The sequence below is a fragment of the Neolamprologus multifasciatus genome, chromosome 9 (genome assembly GCF_963576455.1).
Source record: "Neolamprologus multifasciatus chromosome 9, fNeoMul1.2, whole genome shotgun sequence".
In the NCBI taxonomy this organism is placed as follows: Eukaryota; Metazoa; Chordata; class Actinopteri; order Cichliformes; family Cichlidae; genus Neolamprologus; species Neolamprologus multifasciatus.
In genome coordinates this window covers 24,457,085-24,480,812 of record NC_140447.1, presented here as the reverse complement: position 1 = coordinate 24,480,812, position 23,728 = coordinate 24,457,085, and the positions used below count along the sequence as shown (strand labels likewise).

The 23,728-nt window shown below is 39.3% G+C and overlaps 1 protein-coding gene across 3 annotated transcripts in view; it reads left to right on the top strand.

Annotated features, from left to right (window-relative positions):
* Positions 1–23,728, top strand: part of gpr158a (G protein-coupled receptor 158a) — a 95,766-nt gene that overhangs the window by 64,478 nt on the left and 7,560 nt on the right. For all 3 annotated transcript variants that reach the window (XM_085172328.1, XM_085172327.1, XM_085172329.1), the window contains exons 6-9: positions 11,378–11,487; positions 14,568–14,806; positions 17,178–17,316; positions 21,887–21,992. In XM_085172328.1, coding sequence (XP_085028454.1) covers positions 11,378–11,487; positions 14,568–14,806; positions 17,178–17,316; positions 21,887–21,992 — 594 coding nt within the window. The remainder of the gene's footprint in view (positions 1–11,377; positions 11,488–14,567; positions 14,807–17,177; positions 17,317–21,886; positions 21,993–23,728) is intronic.

The window sequence follows — 23,728 nt, the reverse complement described above, 5'->3', positions numbered from 1 at the left end:
GACATTCATTTACAACAGGAAAAAATGGTGATCATTTAGTTGGTTGACTGTGTGAGTTACTGTGAGCTACAGAGCACCTTAGTGTCTTTTAGCTCATTGTTTTGTCTCACTGATTTAACCAGAATCCAACAATCAGCAGTTTTTATACAACCTGCTATCATAAACTAGAGATGGCACGATACCACTTTTTTATGTCCGATACCAATACCGATATCATAAATTTGGATATCTGCCGATACCGATATGAATCCGATATAGTGTTTTTTAATCAATAAAACTGTTTTTTTTTAAATATCTTGCTGCATTTTGTATAAGTTTATACTCAAGTTTAAATAAATAACAACACTAAAGCTATTCTGTTATACCTGTATGTAAAAAATACACTGCGCCCAAAATATTTCATAGTTCAGCAATACTGATCAATCTAATAAAGTTAAACCTGCTCCATCCTCCCTATTCTGGTATTTTAAAGAGTACTTAGCAGAAATATTAAGCAACCTAACTAATAGGGTTGCAAACTCCCAGCAAAAAAAAATAGGGAACCACCCACACCCCCCACCTCATGATGCTTAATCGATGTAATCAAATTTAATTTGATGCAGGGAGGAAAATGCACAGAAATAAATTATTTTTCAAGAATAATTAAATAGATTCAACATCTTTCTTCAACAAAATTGCAGACTGCACAGATGGTATCTTCCCAAAGGAAAAAGTAGTATAGCTTACTAGGGTATATTAGAATTAACAGTTACTATATACAGTAATGGACTTATATATATTTTTTACATCAGATTAAAACTTTGGGTGTAAGAGTCAGATAATTATTTATTAAAAGCTAGACATTTTAAATGAGAATAAGAAAGAAAAGTATGTCTTTGTGCCCCCTTTTCCCTGTTCATGCCCTATCGGCCCCCCTGGCTAAACTTTGCTAGATCCGCCCCTGCACAGTTACCAGCCGTCAGCTGCATAGAAAAGGATCCTGGTCTAGAAAGTAATATTAAATAAATTCTAACAACAGCTTATCAAGCTTAAACATGCTGCTGTTGTTTAGCCGCTGGTTTCCTCTTTCTGGTGCAAAGTGGGCCAAAAACAAACAAGAGAGACGGACTCGCGACAGAAAAGCCGATCAGCTGATCATTGATCAGTTTCACGTTTGAAGTAGCAGCAGGAGAGAGAGAGAGAGAGAGGCAGTCGCTCCATATATTGGTTGTTAATCTTAACGCGGGAATGCTTTACAAACATTCAGAGATGAACTTACACACTTGCTTTACTTCTCTCTGGGAAAACGTCCTCGGAGATGAAATGCTGGTTTGGTAGCACACAGCCGCTCTATCACGTGATGCATACTGCTGCAAGTGCTACGGTTATGAGCCGGGTTACGCCTTGTAGCAAATTTTGTGAGGTGCTTTTTTGATATTTAATGGATCGGATTACATTTTTTATTTCTCGCCGATATCCGATCCAGGAATTTGGGTCAGTATCGGACCGATACGATACCTAATATCGGATCGGTCCATCTCTATCATAAACCCAATTATGGTTCCTGCCCCGCGTAATGGTGGGAAATGCTAGCAAAATGCTGGTGAACATATGGGCAACCCAGCCGAGTCAATGCCGGACTTACAATGATCAGATGGGACTCGCAGTGCGTGCTAATGTTGTGTCATGCTTGCAGAATGTGTAAACAAATTATTTGCTAACATGCTAGCAATATCCTCTTTACAAGGTCACGTTATGCAAATGTGGAGTTCACAGCTTGTTTTTCTGTCTTGAAATGGGCAAAAAAAATCATGTTATATTGTTATAATATAAATCATGTTATAATGCATGTTATAACACAGAAAGGGTAACTTCACATGTAGAAAAATGACTTTGGATTCAAAGGTGATTAGTGTCACTGGTGCTTTCTTTATCTTCTCAGAGCACGACCGATCAATGTGAATGTGTCAGTGTTTTGCACGGTTGCTGCCCTATAACCTGAAAACTTCCTCTAAATGCTTCATAAGAACTCAGCTCAGTAATAATTTTGTGTCTGCATTTAAGCAGCCATTATTTTATGAAGACAGAGGATTTTAAAAACATAAGAAAACAGACTACAATTAATTTTTGCTCTCTGCTCTTTAGTGAAAGCAGTATACTGATTTAATGGCACAAAGGGAGAGATCTGTCGTCCCCTGCGATCAATATCCTGTGGCATCCTGACCTTCACAAGAAGGTGGATCTATCCCTAAAGCTTTCACCTTTTGCACCAAACACCCTGCACCTATGCATTTGCATTTTTATTGTCTGCACATAACAACTTAATTACACACTGCTGCTTCTTGGAGTGCTTCTTCTAACTGCATTAGTCTGATAAAAGAATCCACCCACTTCCTTTTTTTAAGTGTTATTTGCTGAATATCTCTTTTTTGCCCTGCAGCGAGAGCTAATTATCCAAAGCGTCCTAGCACTAAATGATTTTTGCTACACTCTGTGGTGCATCTAGTTTGGGTGTCATATTTTTGTTGTGGGTGTACAGCCATTCTTACATGAAGCCTTTGGGCAATGAAAAGTGCTAAAGTTTGTGTTAAAAGTTTGCTATGACAGGTTCTGTTTACATTTACAGGATAAAACTGACTTCTTCAGTTAAGGTCACATTAAGGTCTGAATATCCAAAAGCAAAACCTGAGTACCACAAAAACTATTGTACAGTAACCTGTACAAATGGTAGTAATGACATATTACATAATAATGTTGTTTTTGTCTTATTTTAACAAGACTTTACAAGACAATTCATTTTCTCCTATTGTGTTTTTTCTACTCAAAATAACAAGACATTCTTCCCGTTTAACCCCAAATTATAGCCCCTTTTGCAAAGGTTAACCTCACACGTGAGTTCAGACTCCTTTGTTAAATTCTTTGGATTTTATTGAAGAACAAATATCACACAGACTATCCGCAGCTTTTGAGCTGTGACACATAACAAAACTTCAAAGAATGTTAAAGTAGCCAACATCACAATAGCTCCCTGGAAAGCTGATGTTCACACCACAGCTGGCCGGCTTGCGTCACCGTCCTATCAACAGGGACACTTTCTGGTGGGTAACCAACCCAGTGAATCTCAGTGTGGAAGCCAGCTGGTGGGTGCTGAAATGAGAGATGATTAGGAATGAGAGATAACCGCAAATTAAGTGACTGAGTGTTGATTGAATCACTAAGTGGGTGAGTGAGTGAATCTTGCTTGTGTCATGTTTGTCTGCCATTCAGTCTCCCATTGCTCCTTACTGTTCAACATAGATCTTCTTAGTTCAACATAGATATAATATATAATAATATATCATATATTTTGTCCCATGCCTGTTTCTATTGTCAGTTCTTATCATTTTTCTATTTAATCATTATAATTTTCTAAATAGGCTTTTAGGAGAAATGTGCTAAATGTCATGCCATCAACATTTAAGTGGAAAAGAAAGAATAAAATCTAGATATCCTCAACTGCACTAAAAGTTAATCCAAATAAACACAGTGCATTGACCATAAGGTTGCTCTCTTCCAATTCATTTCAAAAGCAGACCCATAGCCTCGTCCACCATAACTGAAAAACTCAAACTGTTTTAGTAGTTGTTATGAATCATCTGCCTTGCCCTTACTAAGGCTACGTCCAAACATACACAGGTATTTTGGAAAACTGAGATTTTTTTTCCTTTTCGTTTAAAAAAAAAATCCCAAATACCATTTCTGAAAAAATATCTCTAAGATTATCAGCAACAGTATTTTGTCTATATCCGCCATTGTAGAAATTCATCTATCAGGTAAACAATAACGTGACGAAGGACAGCGTGACGTCAAAAAAGGTGCACAGCTTTGACGTTGCGTGACTAAATCTCAGTTTTCCTCGTCCACGTGTAAACGCATAAACTGAGTTTTTCGAAAATCTCCACCCTGGCAGGAGTTTTTAAAAATCTCCATTTTCAGTAATCCAAAACGCTGTTTACGTGTGGATAAAAGGCCCAAACGGATAGAAAAAGCTGTGTTTTCAAAAATACCGTGTAGGTGTGGACGTAGCCTAAGACTTTTCAATTTCTCAGACTTTTTTTTTTTAATCTGATTTACTTGTTCAGTTTAGATTAAGTAATCATTCTAGGTAATATTAACACCCATCTTTATGAAGAATATGACAGCCTCAACACTGCAATAAAATTGCAATAACTTGTCCTGACATATAGCATAGAAACTTAACATTTAACATTAATCCCTAAAAACTCTCTTTTGATAACATTCAGATTTACAATGTTTTATATTGCAAAACACTAGCAAATAAATTTCAATACAGTAGATGCCTTTGTTTCTGCAAATGCTATAACTGAACTATGGAAGCAATTCCTCCATGGTTGTTTTCTTTCATGTCATGTACCAGCAGAGTGGGAATCAGCTACTTAAACTTTACTCCGACAGAACTTGATTATTATGTTAATAGCTTTACATCCTCACTTAGTGCAATGCTGGATATGTAGCTAGTACTGTGGCTCATCTGAAAAGGAAAATGTCAAAGAGATGCTTGACCCACTGGTACAAAATGCACAGAAAAGTAAACCTGTTGAACTGCTCAGTAATTCAACTATTCAATCAGCCATTCCAGTGGCTCAGTGCATTAGCTGTTGACACTACCATTGTTTTTTGTTTTTTTGTTTTTTTACATACTACTTATGTGACCAAACTAGTAAGCAAACATATGTATATGTCCCATAATATCCAACTGCTCCTAGTTATTATTAATTGGTTAACAGGATAATAACACATAACAAGAATATTTGTTGTTTAAAAAAGGTAGCAGCAAATTATTTTAGATTTTTGTAATTTAAGTCAAAATTCAGTGGTAAAATAGGACATAGAAGATTCCAGAACTCTTAAAAATATTCAGTTGTGCATTTTTACAACTTCAAATATTTATATTTGCATATGAAAGCTCATCTCAGGTATATGTCTGTATAACACTTTGTGTTGTGTTGTAGCTTCCACATAATAAGATTTTGTTTTAGAGAGCAGGTGCAGAACCAGGTTGTGATAAGTCAGGTGTCTGCAGAGCCTGGAGACCAGGCCAGCAGATAAAACTCCATCATCTAGGTCAGGGGTCGGCAACCTGCGGCTCCGGAGCCGCATGCGGCTCTTTAGTCCTTATAGTGCGGCTCAGCATGGTTTGGGAAAATAAATTAGAAGTATTTACCTGAAGTGTAATTTATTTATGTTAGTTCTTTTTTAACTTGTAGTTCTAAATGGGAAGATTATTGTGATATTGAAATATAAAAATACAAATATATTCTATTATTTTTTTATCGGCCAAAATAAGCGTCACACTCGCGGAAGCTGGTGTACCCACTGTGCATTTATCGAGACTTTCAACCCCAGGTAGGCCAATTATGGACCTTCGGATCCACATTATGTCAGCAGCTATTCTCCACCATGAACTATGTTAAAAACAAACACCGCTCACGCCTCACAGATGACAGCTTACAGTCCTGCGTAAAGATGAAAGTGACTTCGTACAGCCCCGATTTGCAGACGCTGTGCGCAGAGGTTCAGGAGCAGAAGTCCCATTGTAAACATATCACGGCAGACCCGACGATGTTTGCATGAACATGCTTTTCAGCATCTCTTTATTGACCACTTTTCACACACGGTTGCTGTACGCATACAGCCGGCTGTAGCTTTTCAGCTCACAGCCCGACACACACCAACACAACAGCATAGAGAGCACAGACATTAAGGCGGCGAGGCGTGATTGCGGGTGCCGCTCAGGTGCAGACCACGCCCCACCACACACATTAACCAGGTAAAATACATGTTTAGGCAGAATTTTGCAAATATCTATTTTTCATCTTTTAGCAGCATAGTGCTTTTTTTCCAATTATTTTTTTTAAAACTCAGGTCAGGGCTCCAAAAGCCCAAAGGTAAGGGTGGCGGCTCACAACAGTTTTTGTTTGCTACATGGATCATTTTAGTTCAGCTGGGTGTCTTTCCTTTTGTTATATTTCTTTAAGAGTTCAAAATGTGTTAATTACATAAATAAAATGTAATTTTCTCATTAGCACTTCATGGATTTCATAAGCAACACACCTTAGTTGTTCACACAAAGCATGAAGGTAAAAAACAATATATACAGCGTTATCTTCATTTTAGATGTCAAAAAGTATTTGTGGCTCCCAATGTTTTCGTTTGCGTGGAAACCTTTGGATGTGAAAGGTTGCTGACCCCTGATCTAGGTGTTTATCCAGCTGGGACATATTCACCTGCCTGCCTGAAAGCAAAACAAAAAAACCCTATGTTATCTAAATGTCTTCACTACTAGTTGCAAAATCTGTTGCATGCAATCTGACAGAAGAACTAGCACTTTTTAAAATCGCAAATAGCAATAGGATGAGATTCAAGAAATGTAAAAAGTAAAACTGGAAAGAGGACTGCTCAGCTCAGCTGAAGCCTTTGCTATGTTGTAGGCAAACGACAAGGCAAATGGGGCTGGGATAGAGGCTTGATATTAGTTCATAATTGTCTCCTTGATATTGATGTCCATTAGATAGGTATACAGTACCTCACTTGCATGCATATACACTATACACACACACACATATTCACCAGTAACATTTGATCCTTTTCCCTCCCCTCCCCACAATGCTAAACCCAGTATTCCCAGCACTTAACATCGATTATTAATGGAAGGTTTCAAAAGAGAAGGAGGGCAGAAACTGATCTTACTCTTTATACCCACTAACATTAAGAGAAACCTGTCTGAGGATCGGGGCCAGTAACTTCCCAGAAACCTTACTGATGGGAAGTACTGTGCCAGCACAAATTGATTGTGTAATGTCTGCAGATCATCGTGAAGCCTGAGGGTCATGGTAATGTTTGACAATAGCGACTTATTTTTGCCTTTGCCGTATGGTCTGAGAATTTTTGAAGACACATGTGGTGGGGTCATAAGGAAGTGACCACCTCTGAGGCTGAAAAATGAAGCCAAGTGAAAAGCATCAAAAAGTGCAGTTCCTTGAATGGCCACATGAGGGTGGCTCCAAAAGGAAGTTCTCAAAATGTTGTCCAACTAGACAGCATTAAACAGCATCAACCACTACGAGTAGTTTTTTTTTGTTTGTTTTCTTATTTTTAATTAGATAAATCATCCAAAAAGATACTTTAGTAATGGGTGTGACCACTTTGAAAGTTAGTCAAAGGAAGTACGATGAAGCCAGAAGTCATTGAACTAGACCTCTCCACCATGTTTGTATCAGCAGCAATCATCAAAATTATTTGGTATTACCTTTTAATGTCTTCATCATCTGTCATTCAAACTGTAGTAAGATCACGACACACCATCCATCCATCCATTATCCAATTCACGACTGCAGGGAGAGAAGGATGAAAAGGATGTCTTACATGTTTGTACATATCCATCACTTTTTGTTTCTTGTTGTGAGCCATTAAAATAACCAGAGGTGAGATCGCACCATTAAAAGAGAAGCTCAGACTGCTAAATGTGTAAAAAAGTTTTTTATGACAGCTTATTCAGATCATTTAAAGCCAGCCCTCAAGGGAAGAATGTGGCAGATAACACCTCCCCGTTTCCGTCTCATCACAAACAACACCCGTCTTAAAACTGGCACGTGATGGAGATTCAGATGCTATTTGGTAGTTTATCTAAAAGGGAGTCCTGAGCTGTGTTTTCCCATTGTGCATTTTTACTCCTCTTCCTGTGCCCTCTCCTGTCCCCGTGGAGCCAAACGTGCGTCAGCAAGTTGCTCAGCGGCAGCCTGGCTATCTTTTTATCAGCTCCTGTTCCTCTGCTCTTTATTTTGTGAAAAAGGTAATGCATTGAGGAGCAGTCACACATTGTTATGTAGATATTTATGTTAATCCCACCTGTTTAAAAAAAGGCTTTTTAAAAACATATTGACAGTAGATATAGTATTAAGCACCTTGTATGCATTGAAAATGAACAGCTCAGCACTCTTTAAGTCTTTATTTCCTCAGCGCAACGTTCCTTTTGCAAAATCGAGTCAAACTGTTCATGCTTTGTTTGAATCAGAAGTTTCTCCAGTTGGTCTTCCAGACTCTGTGAGCAGATGAAGATGTGGGCCACCGTTCCTCCCGTGGGGTCCTCTGTGTCCCTTAACTGACTCGAACCTAGTGAGCAAAAATATCCACATGCCTGCGTCTTCGCCGCTGCCTGAGGGAACGTATTAATGCCTCAGCTAATCCGATTAACATTAACAATCCCACAGGGGAAATCTCTGCACATCTGCAACGGACAGATAATTACGTCGCCTCAGATGTTTGTTTCTTTTTTCTCTCTGTTTGTTCTGGCTCTTTTTATGTCTTTGGAAGACCATCAGCGTTATTTTTTTTACCAGCATGGATGGGCACTGTTTAGCATGCTCAGGTCTTTGTAGAAGAATCTACTCGTGAAGATGGAACATAGGAGGATGCCCTCTGTGTCTCAAGGGCAAGTTTTCTATGATGATTGTTTTTTAAAATAATGCCAAGGATGGTTATGAAATGTCACTGCACTTTACTGTTATGACTAATTCAGTTCATGGATTTTCTCTTTGATGTATAAAAGGTAAATTTCTCATGAGAATGACTCCCGTAATAGTGGCAGCAGCAGTAGTACTACTATTAGTTGTACTATAGTTATAATTATTGGAAAAAATAATGCTAACTAATAGAAATTTCTCTACCTGTTTCTTTCTTAGACATTTATCCATTGAGTGTTATATCTGAGACACTATGTGCAGAACATGTCAGTTGTTTTTCATTCCTAATTGCTCTATTATGTAATCATTGTAGCGTAAGGGTTGTTTACTTGTACGCTCGCAACAATATCAAAGCACTGGCTGAACCCTGACGATGTGTGTGAGGCATTTTAGGAGCGAGGCGGTAAGCGTCAGTCACTCATTGTGATGTTATCCTGTTAACAGAAGGTTTCTTTCAAAGATTATCTGAGCTGAGTCGCTGTGTGTTGGAGTTCAAACAATGCACTAAAGAGATGAATGCGGATTTAAATCCCGAAAGATTGGGAGACTATTCCTGGATGAGTTTCATTCTGCCAGACTGGAAGAGCTAGACATTAAATTCATCAAATCACCAACAACACTGTGATATTCATACCGGCCCTCAATATAGTCTCTTTCTTTTGTTTTTCAATTGAAGATTAAAAATCACACTAAAAAGTAGTGACAACCAATTCCAGCCTGGTCAAAGTTTAGCTCAAACTTTTACCAAAGGTTGGCCAAGCTGAAACAATTATTTATAAATGAGATAGAGCGCTGAATGCACATATAACACACACACACACACACACACACACACACAAACACTGCTTTATCTTGCTCATAAAACGATGACTGGCAAATCTCGAGATTCAAATATAATCAGTGTTTTAAGTAATCTTCTATTAAGTTATTAAATTATTAGCATTATTAATTTATTAGCTTGGTTCCTTTGCGATATGTGTTTGGTTTGGTTTGATTTTTTTTTTTTTTTTTTTTATCTTTTAGTGACATTTCTCAAAAGGTTATGGTTGGATTTGCATTCAGATTTTAGCAGAAATGGAGCTTTAACTTTATATGTAGACCTGGATCTAGATTTTATGTCCTTTCACAAACATATGTGATAAATTAATGTCACTTGTAATAACAAGTTTTGGAGGTATTGTCTTAATGTCCTCATTATCTCATCCAGATACCCTTCTAGATTTATGGGTTCAATCCATGTACAATGTGGAGGGAATTTTCAGCCTCGATATGCAGTGTCAACATTGTTCTCATTGTTCTCTACATTGTTGTTATGGTTGTTAATAAAGCTTGTAAGATAATTACAAATGAGTGGTTATACCCTTAAAATGTGTCAAAGGGAAAAATATACAGTGAAAATAATAATAAAATAGTAGTTACTGGATGTAACCGCGAGCTTAAGCTCCTTTACTTACTGGGCTTCACAGGGTGCTGACAATATGGTAAGATGGGCACCCCAACGTCAAGTATGCATATTTAATTTTACAATATGCATATACAGTAACACTGCGTGCATATTTAATAATACTAGAATATTTATAATTTCAGCTATTTGTAGTTATTTTGTTATATTTTGTAACTTTGTTATATATTCGTTTAGTTAGTTACTATGCTTTACTGTCTCATAGCAACTGTGAGCACATCATTTCCTCTGGATTTCAGTTTTGGTGGTCGTGTCCACTTATTGTTCTGTTTGACACTGCCCCTTCTTGAATAGGTTGTATATCTGGACCATAAACTTTCTGAAGTTTTTATTTATTTATTTATTTTTTCATCAAGGGAACCTGATCATTGGCACATAGTTTTGCCGTACACCAACAAGCTTTTTAAAGTATTGTTCTAAGAAAGCAATCTTATACCTTTTACTGGAGCAAACCTTTTGTTGTTTCTGCAGCTGTCGTACATATTGTATCTGTTAGGTACTTTTTAGTGCTCAATCAGACTAGAAAAGTGCTCAACAAATGCTACTTTTTCATTATTGAGAAGCAAGCTCAGCAGCTGTTTAGCCATAGTAATTTTAGTACAGTCAAAACTTCTAATCCTTGAGAGTCCTAGAAGTAAGTCCAAGTGTATGCGCTCAACTGATGCCCAGACCTTTTGATCATAGCACATGATCTTCATCAGCAGATGGAGCTGCTCTTTGTAGCATATGAGAAAAAATAAAAATTTGGTGCTCTTTTTTTTTTTTTTTTTTTTTTTTTTTTTTTTTTGGCATGACATGAGCAAAAAGATCCTAGAATTCAAGCAGCATTTGATCTTTTATGTCAACACATTCATGACATCCCTGGAAACACCATCTGCTGACAAAAACCACTATAAAAAAAAGTTCACAGCCCCAAAACACACTGAGTTCATCTGCAGCATCGGCGATACACACTGATGGTCACTTTTGCTGTATTTTAAATTCCCTTTGATGGATGAAAGGTGGCAGAGGAAATAGAAAAGGTTTAGAGAACACAAGCAAAATAGCTTCATGAGTAGATTCTGTGGTGAAACAAAGCAAGTAACTGATTATAGAGGGACTTAATGTGCGATAGGATGTACAGTAAACTAAACTGCATAAACCCACTCATTCACTTGTGCGACACCAAAGGAGAACAGTTGGAGAAAACCAACATTTAAATAAGATTACTTTACTGTTTATAGAGACGTCCACTGAGAGCACAATGAGGCAGCAGCTTCCCACGAATTTAAATGTAATTTCCCAGGGAAAGAGGGCCCATTATCATTTAGATAGAAAAAACACTCACAGCTGGGTGGCTCTTTTATTTATTTATTTATTTTTCAGTTTCTTTTCACGACCTTTGTTGTTTAATGCTTCTTCTGTCCTCTTCCAGGTTGGGATTCTCTACTTCCAGCCCAGTGTTTTCCGCTGCATCCTTCTGCGCTGGGTTCGACTGCTGGGTTTCGCTACCGTCTACGGGATGCTGACTCTTAAGTTGTACAGGTACTTCACCCACAGTTCGACACTGTTATCCATCCCTGGAAGCACTTATCAGATTACATTGCATCTGACCTCTTAATCCTTTGATAAAGAGTCCTGTAATGTGTCAAGGCAGCGTGTTTTTCAGCTACTTCATCACCAGGCTATACTGCCTCATTAAGTGGTAAAGTAATTAAGAAAACACGGAGCGCATTGGCCCCAAATGAGCTCCATATTTAACAAAGTCCTGAATGACAGTTGCTGAGAAAAAGACAAAAACAGAACTCGGGAACAGAAAGCATCGCCAGAGGATGCAGTGGAGTGGTGTTGGGGGGGAGTTCTCCAGCTGTGAATAGCTGTTAATGAGACAGGGTGGTCCACTGTATTTAAAGTGACAGTGATGAAATTCTTCATTTGTGGGCCTTTTTTTGTCAGGTGAATCTGTCAAAATGCGCTAATGGAGATACTGATGTGGCTAACACGAGCCGGGGCCCAGTTCACCCTTAGAGGTGCAAGTTAACATATTGCACAGATCAATTTTTGATGGGGGGCTCATTAGTGGAGAGAGCAGTGGACACTTCATCAATGTGCGTGAAGGGCAGAGCCTAAGAATAGCTATGCCGGTGATGTGTTTGAGCAGAGTTTAACTCATGTTCCACAGTCTGTGGATTTGGCAGGTGGAATAAGTGCTGCAAATGTGATGGCTAGCAGTTTTTTTTCTGCTGCGCTGCTTTGCAGGAAGTCAGGAAAAAGTCTTGACATGTCATTTAATCATATCTCAAGGCAAACTTTCTTTTAAACCAAAGTCCTTAAATAAGTTTGCAACATATTAGCATTTTTTAATAAATAGTGTAAAATTTCACCCATTTAGTGAGGTGACAAACAATAAGTTTGCTTTGTTTTTTTTCTTTTCTGATCACTCAGCTCTAGGGTTGGGTGATATGTAAAAATTTTCCAACCGACAATTGTCAGTCCAATAATCGCCGATCGGCGATATATTTGCGTATGCGCAGACTTTTTGATGGGCGGAGCAATGTAATCATGCACGGACGGATTTGCTGTTTACAACGCAGAAGGCCAAACATGGATGAACTAATTTCCCCAAAGAATTAGGGCTGTCAGCGTTAATGTGGTCATCACGATTAAAATTTTTAACGCGCTCAACCCATCTGGAGTGCAGAATGAACAAACTTTGGACAAACTGCCTGAAATGCGTTGACAGAGACATTTCAGGGACTTTGACTCCGTCTGTGCTCCAGATGGGTTAATTGTTAATCGTGTTAGTCGTGATTACGGCGCGTTAATGCTGACAACACTAAAAAAAGTATAAAGTTGCCAATTTGGGATGAAAGAGGTAAACCTAAGGATGTAACCAAAGCGGTGTGCCGCTTGTGCAGACGTATAGTGTGAACAGTGAACAAGTACTCAAACACGACTAACTTGCATGAACGTGTACGTGTGCGGCTGAGTATGCAAGGCTATCACCAACTTCTGCAGCTCCATCAACACGCATTTGGGCGCAGAATTTAGATTTTTTTCCTGTTGCCTGCTTGTATTAGCTCCATCATTATTAGCAAACTTACTCATGGGCAAATAAATAAATAAATCGACCGTGTAAAAACGATCACCGATGGCCTCAGCCTATCGTCGATAGTTGATATATTCGTCCAATCGCTCAACCCTACTCAGCTCTTTTTGTTATGTTTAGTAAGTTTAAGGCAGATAAACTGTCTTGGTTAAATTTCATGAACTAATATGGTTGAGAAAATCATCGATTCTGAGCATGTTGGAGCCAGTTCACAGGAAATGGTGCTAATAAAGAAATCTTGCTATAACTTTCTACTCTAGAGTTACCTTGTACCAGTGTTTTCAAATGGCTCAACCATCTAATAAAACTATGATTTATGCAGGATAAGTAAGCAAGAGGTTACTAGTGACTGAGAACCATTCCCTTAGATAGAGATTCTGGATCACAGTTAGCCTCACACAGTGAGATGTGCAGGTTTGAAGCAGTGGTTACAATAGATAGTATAAAAGATGGACACAGCCATCATGATGTGATCCAGTGCTTTTGAAGCCTCACTGCTCTCCACATAATACTAGTTCTTTAATCCTGTCTTCCTTCTCTCTCCCCAACCGCCTCTCCCTGAGTCTGGTTCTGCCGAAAGGTTTCTTCCTGTTAAAAGGGAGTTTTTCCTTTCCACTTTGGCCAAAGGTCAATTGATTATACATGTACATTCAAGTCCTTCATTGCAGTAATATGACGTATACTTCTCATTTTGCAAGAGACAGCATGACTAGACTAATATTTTACATCAGCATCCACCATCAAGGTTAATTTTTTTGCCCGGCCCACTTTTGATCACAGAGTTGACGTCGGCGTTTTCACCGTGTTTGTTTGAACACAGCAGCACATAATAAAAATCCTTTGAAAGGCTGCAATAGCACAGCAGAGAGTTTCAGTTCAGTGAGTCCTATTGACACAGGTGAGTGAAGTTCGTGTCCAAGGAGGAAGATGGGTCACACACTGACCTAAACACTTTGCATACACCCAAGTAGCATCAACAATTTATAGCCGTAACAGCCTGCGTTGTTTATGTTTTTTGGAATAAAACCTTTCAAGGAAACACATCACTTTCTCTTGCATTTTGATTAAAGTGAAGATTTAAGAATGAGTGGGCTCTTGGGATTTTCTGGTTTTTAAGTGGGCTGCAGCACTCTTGACTTTGGGAATGGCTGCTATAAAGCTTAATAAGAGTCTATGAAAATGGAAATACTAGTTTTCTGTTCAGTATTTATGTCAAACACTTAAAATTAAAGCAAAAATAATCTCATATTGTGGAAGCAATATTTTTCCGATACTAATATTGCCATAGACTAATAAACCAGTGTGTAAAGCAGCTGTGATGTATTTTTTGCTTAAAGCTTTTGCATGTAGAAGGTTTCAAATTCTAGCAGATATGGGAAATAAAAAGATAAATACACTCAAGGCACACTGAGTGTAGAGGTATTTCCCTCTCATGGATACTCTGTTTACTTGAAATGACGACAGGCTTACATGAAACTTTGTGAAACAGTCTCAATGTGAGCTTCTCCCTCCACAGGGTGCTGAAGGTGTTCCTGTCTCGTACAGCCCAGAGGATCCCCTATATGACCAGCTGGCGAGTGCTACGTCTGCTGGGCATCATTCTGCTCATCGTCTGCTGGTTCCTGGTGGCTTGGACATCTGCTGTCTGTCAAAACCCGGACAGGAAGTTGGCTCTCATCGAGGTGGGCTACACGCCCAATGGGCTGCAGTTCAGCATGTGCCTCCTGGATCGCTGGGACTATATGATGGCTGTTGGTAAGTACCGTTACTGTCCTCTGCCTCTGCAGGGCGCTGTGAGTTGATTTCAATGTGCCGCACTCTGCATGTGCGTAGTGTGGTGAGGAAACGTGGGTTACTTGATGGACACGTGAAATTAAGAAGTGATTTGTTAGGCATGATAGCGATGGGAGTTGAAAGTGAGATGAGGGAAGAATGAGTGATGGGGTGAAGCTGGATGATTAAGACAACTCCCTTCCATGTACATTTGGAAATGTTTCCCAAAAGAAGACATTAATCCTCTCTACTGGTGCTACGCTTTTGGATGCTTTCCTGTGTTGTACACAGGAGGGGAAGGGCAACCAGCAGCAGATGAAGACAGATGAGAAATCAAAGATGCTTTGAGAGCAGCATCTCACTTTGAGCAAGTCTGCATGCTGGTGTATGTCTGCTGACTCAGGCTTCATGAGAGAGCGCTGTGGTCGTTTTAGAGTTCTGGGAAAACAGATGGACCCCCAGCCGGGCCGCCATGCTGCGCTACTGTATACTGAGGACACATTTTCATTCTGTTTATTAGGAGGTAAAAATAGGTTGGCAATAAGGATGTGCGGGGCAACTCTGATGCCACCTGAATGCAGCTTATAATTTACACCCACAGAGATGCAATAAATCTTTCAGATTTAGAAATCCACACCTGCATTTGCTCGCAGCAAGAGATATAATTGTAGTATTTTCTGCTTTGCTGTGTTTCTGCGCAGAAACAGTCCCATAAAAAATGAGCTCCTATCGAATAAAGACTAATTGTTAAGACCCAAGCATGCAGCAAAACTGCACTTTCAGTAGTTGTTATCATGTGCTTGCATGTGCAGGGGTAGAGGACAGTACAGGCACACTGGGATTCTTGTATTAATCTTGTGCAGTCTAACTTTATAAACATAAAAACAGTAAAAAGCAGTTAACAGCAGTCATGGTAAGAGAACACACTTCTTTTGCACACTCCTCTTCCTCATCCCTCACACGGCCTCTCGTGCAAATCACAGGCTGGTGCGAGTTAGTTTCTTGTGACACCCATGGCAAGGTTAAATATCATAGAACACAGAAACACTAATTACATTATAGAAATTAGTAAGTGAGTAGTAAGTATTTTTTTTAAATATTGCACCATACAACCTAGAGAGGTTTCTTTTTCTTCATGTGATATCATGCGTGCACGTTATTCAACAAATTGAATATGATATGCTGCACTAAGAAGCTCATTATGATTGCTTTGGTCGCTAGTAGGTTGCCTTGGTCACCTGTAATTTGCAACGAACAGCTTGGCTGCAAATACTTGCTAACTGCTACCCAAGTGATTGTAGTTAGCAAAAGTGCAACGCAAACTGGAAATGGAGAAGGCTTCCCATCAAAGTAGAAGTTTAAAAGGTGCAGCTTTTATTTTGAAGGAAAATGGTCCCAGTTTCACTAGAAGTGTTCATACACAGGGATGAGTAAATGTCATTGGGTTAGCAGTTCTTTGTCTGCAAATCCTCTGTATAATTGGTTTCACAAAGCCCACTCTAAACTGTATGGAGGTTCATGATGGATTACAAAAAAAGAAAGTTACTGGAAAGACTGAGTTATATTCTTTATAAATTATTCTATAGAAGTTATATTCTATAACAGAATATATGGTAAAAAAAAAAAAAGAAAGAAAAAAAAAGAAAAGGCTTTGAGGTAGCTAAACTTGTGAATGAAGTCTTTTAGTTGCTAACGTACCAGAAACATTTTTTGTGTAACGCTGTAAAAAAAAATCAAGTACAAAAAAATTAAAAAATCTGCCCATTTTGAAGGATTAATATGATGGAACTACTGATAAATAATTTACAAATGCTCTGAATAGACCATTAAAAAAGAGTTAGATTTCCCTCATTGCTCTCACTCGCTATTTTATTTCAAGAAACGGAGAAAACAAATTTATTTCTATTGTTGTCTCGAGTAAATAGTTTTACTTACAAAAATAAAAGTTTGAGATCTAATTATTTAAAAAAAGAAGTCCAACCGACAGGGAGGCGTTTACAGTAATGAGTCACTTTGCAGTGATTGTTGTTCCTATTGTAAGGAAACATGATTCACTTGCCCTCACAGGCAGCAACCTGGCGTGTTTACAGTTGCGGAGCTGGATACCTTGGAAACCTTATGTGAGGCTGCCGCGGAGGTGCACGGGGACTCATTTAATGCCCTGAGAATACAACCACAGCTGTTGCAAATGAGTCTGACGAGCAGGCCACTTTCCTGTATACGTGTGTTTTACAACCATCTGTGGCAGCTCCATGTGTGCGCTGGAGTGTGAAGTGTGTGCCGCATTGAAATGATTTCTTGGCCAGAGCTTTCGCTGTGTTTCATGCTTCTTTTTTGTTTTTTCGCTTCCCAGCCGAGTTCCTCTTCCTGCTGTGGGCGGTCTATCTGTGTTACGCCGTGAGGACTGTGCCGTCGGCCTTCCACGAGCCTCGCTACATGGCCATCGCTGTTCACAATGAGCTTGTGCTGTCAGCTATATTCTACATCATCAGGTAAGAGCTCCTCCTCCCAATGATTTGGCACCATGAGGTTTTTTTTTTTGTTGAATTAAAACAAAAATGCAAATATATTCTATCGTATTATTGCATCGTACCAGAAAATTAGTAAAAGTTATATGAGATAAATAGTTTGGTTATAAGGTCAGTGAACTGCCAACATAGTCTCTTAGTTATAGCACATTGAGTAAGCTAGAATGAATCTTAAGGAAATGTCATGACAGAAATCAGAAAGTCTGAAAACCTTCAAACCGCGAACACGTTTTCAATCGCATGAGGTGATTTGATGCAAATTCACACTGGGCAATGCAAACAGAGGCGAAGCCGCATTTGCACAGGTTAAAATTTTCAACTCAAATTTGCATCATGTTGCAAAGCAAAAACCCATGATGACAATTAGAAACGGAGCTCTACAGCTCACTTTTATGCAGAGACAGGAAAAATAGATGAAGAAGGTGTGCAAAATGGCAAAATTTCCAGCTATCAGTTACATGCCTCCTCATCCTGTTGGTCATTCGATGGTTGGTTGCTTTTGGACAATTCAGCCCTCGGTTGCCTAGGTAACCTTGTAATTTATTTGTCGATCAACATATGTGGGTGTCGCCATTGTTGGTATTTGCTGCATTTGCTCATGCTCGAGGGGCCCACTCACTTCTCCGATTATCGCTTGAAGTTGCTGAACATCTTTGGCATTTTATGTTCTCTGATCACCACATTGCTCCGTGTGTGGACGACCCTTAGCTCAGGGGGAAAGTTTGCTTTGCATTTGATAGCCAGCAGACCAGCAATAGTACGAAAAACATTAAACATGTAGCCTAATCTAATGGATGAGGATAAAAATTGGCTGTGTAAACAGTGTTTATATTTAGAAACCACTTGAAACTGTTAATTACATTCTTTAATAATCAAATCATATTTAAAATGTCACTCAACAGTGTGGCACTTTGTACTGCAAATCATTTTACTCATGATGTCAGATTAGTTTGCCAACTGTTCCTTTCTTTGCAGGTTAGCATCCACACGCCTGTGCTGTACTTGGCATGGCACATTACTCCAGTGATTATACACTAGCTTCTCTCACAGCCTGCATACAGCTGTTCATTTTCTAAATCACATACTGCTGTGTAGCATCTGAGAACAGTTAACTATTGCACATGAGTAAAATAGTAATTATTTACTCAACCAGCTGGTATTTGTGGTGCAGACTAGTGAGGGAAGGGTTGTTTAATCAGCTAGAAATTTCTTATATGTTATCAGTACTGCATATGAACGTTTTTGCTTTGTGTAAAGTAGTCAGTCTGTTCAGATTCTTGGTACATATGTACAGACTTGGTACAAACCAGCAGCACTTTGAGGTTACGGCACAGAATTGAATTATTCTGCTGCATTTTTGATTCAGGTTGTTTGTGGTAATGGCAGGAAAGGTACTGCCCTCTTCTGGAAATGGGCAGCAGCAGCTCAAATAATTTAAAGCTACAGAGAGTTGAAGAGAAGAGGGCTGAAACCGAGCAAAATCAATATATTTAACAAAAATAACCCAAAATGCAAACCAAGAATACAGTGGTGTGATAGAAAAATCTGTGAGGTGTCTTGAAGTGAAACTGGGAAGGCTCTACTCTGGGGTCCAGTGAGACTTGTTAAAGGTGGACATTTAAGTATCAGCAGATACGCAGGTAAACCTGTGCTGTTTGTCAAGCTGTGTTTTCTGACTCAGCACAGACAGTTTTTTACAGTAAACTCCCCCACCTGTGCTATACTGTAGGAAGCCTACAGTTTACATCATCTGTTATAATGCTATATCCAAAATGAAAACTTTTTAAACTGATTTTCTATTTATTTATATAATAAATTTGTCTAGAATTTTTACCAAAACACTTTGAGCATCACAAATTATATTCTGTTATACCCCATACAATACTGAATTTGGAGCTTCTTTGGGTAATACTCCTCTGTCTTGAAATATGCTCCAACTTTTATTTTATGACTAACACTGATGATAACTGACAGTAACATAACTGACAGGATCCGTTAGAAGAAAAAGAGACACTTTTATTTAAGATATTTAAGATGAAGAAGTGGTTTTTTGTTTGTTTGTTTGTTTGCATTTTTATTTGGATGGCAGTCTGTGTCACAGCTAAAAGGTGTTGGGTTCAAATCCAGCTCAGGACCTTTCTGTGTGCACACGTAAATGGATGTAAATCTCATGGAATAATAAAGGAAGAAAAAGCAAAGTCCAAGTTTAACAAACACAAAAATCAGAACCTTAACACTGGAATAACAGTAAGGCTCGAATCCACCCACATAGCGCTCTAAGCATAGTTACAAATAGATACATTGTGTTCAGCATGCAAATGTTGTCACTTAAATTTGCAAAATTCCCTGTACGTACTGGCTCCATATTTAATATCATAGTCTGTGTTTAGGTTGTCATTTTGATGTTTATATCCTCCAGTAGATCGCCTGATTTCCGTGTACGCTAGCTCAACTCTTCTGTTCAGCTCGTAGTTAATTTTGATCATAGTGAAATCAGCCCTCTCCCTCCAGTCTACACGTCAAGTAGCTGCAATGTGCAGTTTTAATAAATGAGATGTTTCAGCTGACACTGCCACAGCCGCTCCTAGCTCGAGCCGCCCTAATTGAGAGCTCAGCTCCATCACATTATTCACTAATGAACTATGTCAGGATGATTTTTTTTCTAAGACAGCATCAATTCCTTGAACTATTGGCAGCTTTATTATCGTTCATTACCAATAAATTGTGCATGATCGATAGTTTACTGGAAGAAATGTCAGTTTTTAAGTGTTCTGATGTCTTTTTGAACATCTGGCTCTTGTGATTGCTTGGCCAGTTCTTTTAACGAGCCTCTCGAGCATTGTTGTGAGGCTTTCCTCTGCAGAAAATGGCCAGATGAGGTCCTTAATAAACTGGAGAACTGCCTGGTGTGGCGGGTTAATTCCGTCTGGTTGCCACCTGGGGCTCCAGTGTGCACCGGGGCTAGTTAAAGGCATCCGCCATCTATTTATGTTGCACGAAGAACCTGCTATTTGATCCCATAGTGACCAGTTAAAGCTCAGGCTTCCGTGTTGGCTGTGGTCATCTTTAGGTATAAGCCAGGTCCAAGTAAATTGGATGCTGGAATGAAACCGCTGGAGTCGTAGGAGTGGTGGGGATCGCTCAGTTAAATGCTGCAGGCTGAGAGGAGACAGCATGCCAGAGTTATTAAATCCTCATCTGCACACAAACTCATCACAAAACACGAAGGAGAGAAGACTTCAAAGCTTCGAGACATTTCATATGCTGGACGTTTGCCTTCATTCATGCCTCACAGCTATTACCACAGTAACTGTTTGTTAATTAGCCATTTGCCAGCCTCAGCAGCGTAATGAGCCTGCTACATGACATTTGCTTGGTTAGAGGCTCTCCAGTGGTGGAATTAGTATCTAACAAGACGTGCCTTCATATCCTTAGTGCACACGAGGTCTCACTGTGCTGAAAGCCTGTTAGTTCGTTCTAAATAACAGGCTGGAGCTACTCCTCTCACCACTGTTGTTTCAGATGGTAATTATCTTATTTTCCTCCAACTGCTGCAGCACAGCTAGCCTAGTGTGTTCCCATCTGATGTACACATAGACTGAATCTTTTGACCAGATGAAGGTCACTCCTTTTTATTGTGAATCCAATTGAGCGGATGAGGAAAATATTGTGTCCTTGCTGGCACGAGGATCACCCAAGTGGAACACTGCAGGAGTGCATTTGACAACTAGACGGACACTACTGCTAAATCTGCTGCGTTGGTGGCAGCTTTCTCTCCCGCATTCATCTGTATCCGAGACCTTTGATGCAGGTTTCACTTCAGTTAGTGAATGAACACTTTAAAGTTGATGAACTATAATAAAGACGTGTCTTTGTGTCCAAATACTTTCCTGGTTTATGTGATGAGATTAGCAGGTTGAATAGTGATGCTGAACAGCTTTATAGATATATCAGAATATAAGAAACTGTCATGGCTGGGGCAGCAGTCGTGTTGTGGAATGAAAGGAGGACCCAAGATGCAGGCAAGGGACGGAGGATATGAGTGAGAGTTTATTTACAGAGTGGCAGGGTGACAAAAACGGGCAATGAAGCATAAGCAGTTACTGAAGACAACCTAAACTGGGAGAACTAAATAACAAACCTGAGAGCATACGAAAAGGGGTGCGGGGCAGAGAGACGCAGACCAACGAATAGGACACATACCGACACCCACTAAATATACACACACAAGGTAATCGGGTAATCACACACAGGAGGGAAGAACAGCTGATCCTAATACACATGATGACTGGAGGACACAAGCTGAACACAATGACAACAGACCGAGACCTTCAGAATAAAACAGGAAATCTAGAACCCGAACCGGACACAAGGGGGGAGGACACAGAATAACTAGAACAGAGGAAAATAATCATAAAACGCAAAACGCTGGGTCAACGACCCAGCACCATGACAGAAACTGAAATCCTATCGGCAGTCAATGAAATTGACTAACATCAGCTTCACATCTGGATGTCTGTCTTTATTTTTACAGGTTCACTCTTGCTCCTGAGCTGCATCCAGACTGGATGCTGCTCCTGTTCTTCACCCACACTCACCTAACTGTCACTGTCACCCTGGGTCTTCTACTCATTCCTAAGGTAACCATTTCAATGTATGCAATACATTCACAAATGTATGGAAAAGATGGGTGTAGTATCTAATTGAATTTAAGTTTATTTATATAACGTCAAATCCCAACAACAGTCGCCTCATGACGCTTTATATTGCAAAGTAAAGACCCTACAATAATAATTGTAGTTTGTGAACCATCGCTGTGAGACCTCAGTGTCAGCAGCCCTGAATCACAAGCACCCCTCGATGCTCACAGAGTAGTAACTTGTATAGATTTAGTCTATGAGGTTGCCCTAAAAAAGTCGCTAGGGTGGAAAAAGTATATTCACCAACCAGGTAGTGAGTAGTTACTGGAGGTTACTTTACTTGTTACTTTGTGGTGTAATAAAAACCTGCTTGTGATTGCTTTGGTCGCTAACAGTTTGCCATATACGAGTCAGTGTCTTGCATGCAAACTATGGTCAATTTTGGCAAACTGCTAGCGATCAATGAAATCGCAAGGTTTTTGGTGCAGCAACCGCTCGGCAAACAGCCGGGGTATATGCATTTTTCCAAAGGTTGCTATGGAGTCGCTGACTGGTCTCTTGACTTATGTGACTGGGGCCTGAAATAGTGTGTACTCATAGAACAAATCAGCAGGACGCACTCTGGGTATATGTTGGGCTTATTTCCAGTTTTAGATGTCATGCTCCCTAGGTCAGTTAGCCTTAAAGTTCTTATTAGTTCAAGTTTAAGCTCCAAAACTTTACAGTAGCGTTCCTCTCCAGTTGAAAACATCTACCTACCAGTTTTGTATAAAAAGATACCTTTTCTCATTGACTTTTTCAATATTGGATCATTTTCCAACTGCGTCTTTTTTGAAGACTATTTGCCTTTATTTTATTTTCTATAGTATGTATAATTTAATTTTCTAAATTGTTTTTAAGTAGCTTCTAGCTTTCTTTTACTCAGACTTTTAATTGTTTTCTTATTTTGTAATTGCTTGCTGTGCAGCACTTTGACAGTATGCAAGAGAGGTGAAGAAGAGAGTGCAGGCAGGGTGGGGTGGTTGGAGATGAGTGTTGGGGGTGATTTGTGTCTGAGGGATAGCAGCAAGAGTGACAGGGAAGGTTTACAAAACAGTAGTGAGAATGCTATGATGTATGTTTCATGGCAGAGCTGGAGATGTTAAGACTTTCATTGGGACATAATTAGAAATGACTACATCAGACAGACAGCTCAAGTTGAGCAGTTTGGAGACAAAGTTAGAGAAGAGGCAAGACTGGTTTGTGCAGAGGAGAAATAGTGGATTATTGGATGGTGAACATGGATCTGGCAGGCAGGAAATGCAGAGGGGTGATGTGATAGAGGAGGACACTAGAAATAGAGTGAAATGGAGGAAGACAATTTCCTGTGGACACCCCTAAGGGAAGGAAAGAAGAAGAAGAATCTGTGCAGCACTTAAGTTTCATTTAAATGTTCTACTGTATATGAGTAAATTGCCTTAACTTGGCCATTCAACTTGCCCCCACTGGCCCAGATTTAAAGCACTTCTCCACTGGCTTCACCTTTCATATGTAGCCTGTGCTTATATGATGCTTTACTTGTAATTTAGCTCCTTTGGTATTAGATGCTGTCCAGCATTTAGGCATTACCAATTTAAGATATTGTTATTATTGTTGTTTTTATTCTTACTTTTTATTTTATTCATTATCTTTCATGGTGGTTTTTATTTTCATCAGTAAAATATAATGTTTTATATTTGCTATATAGACACGTAAAT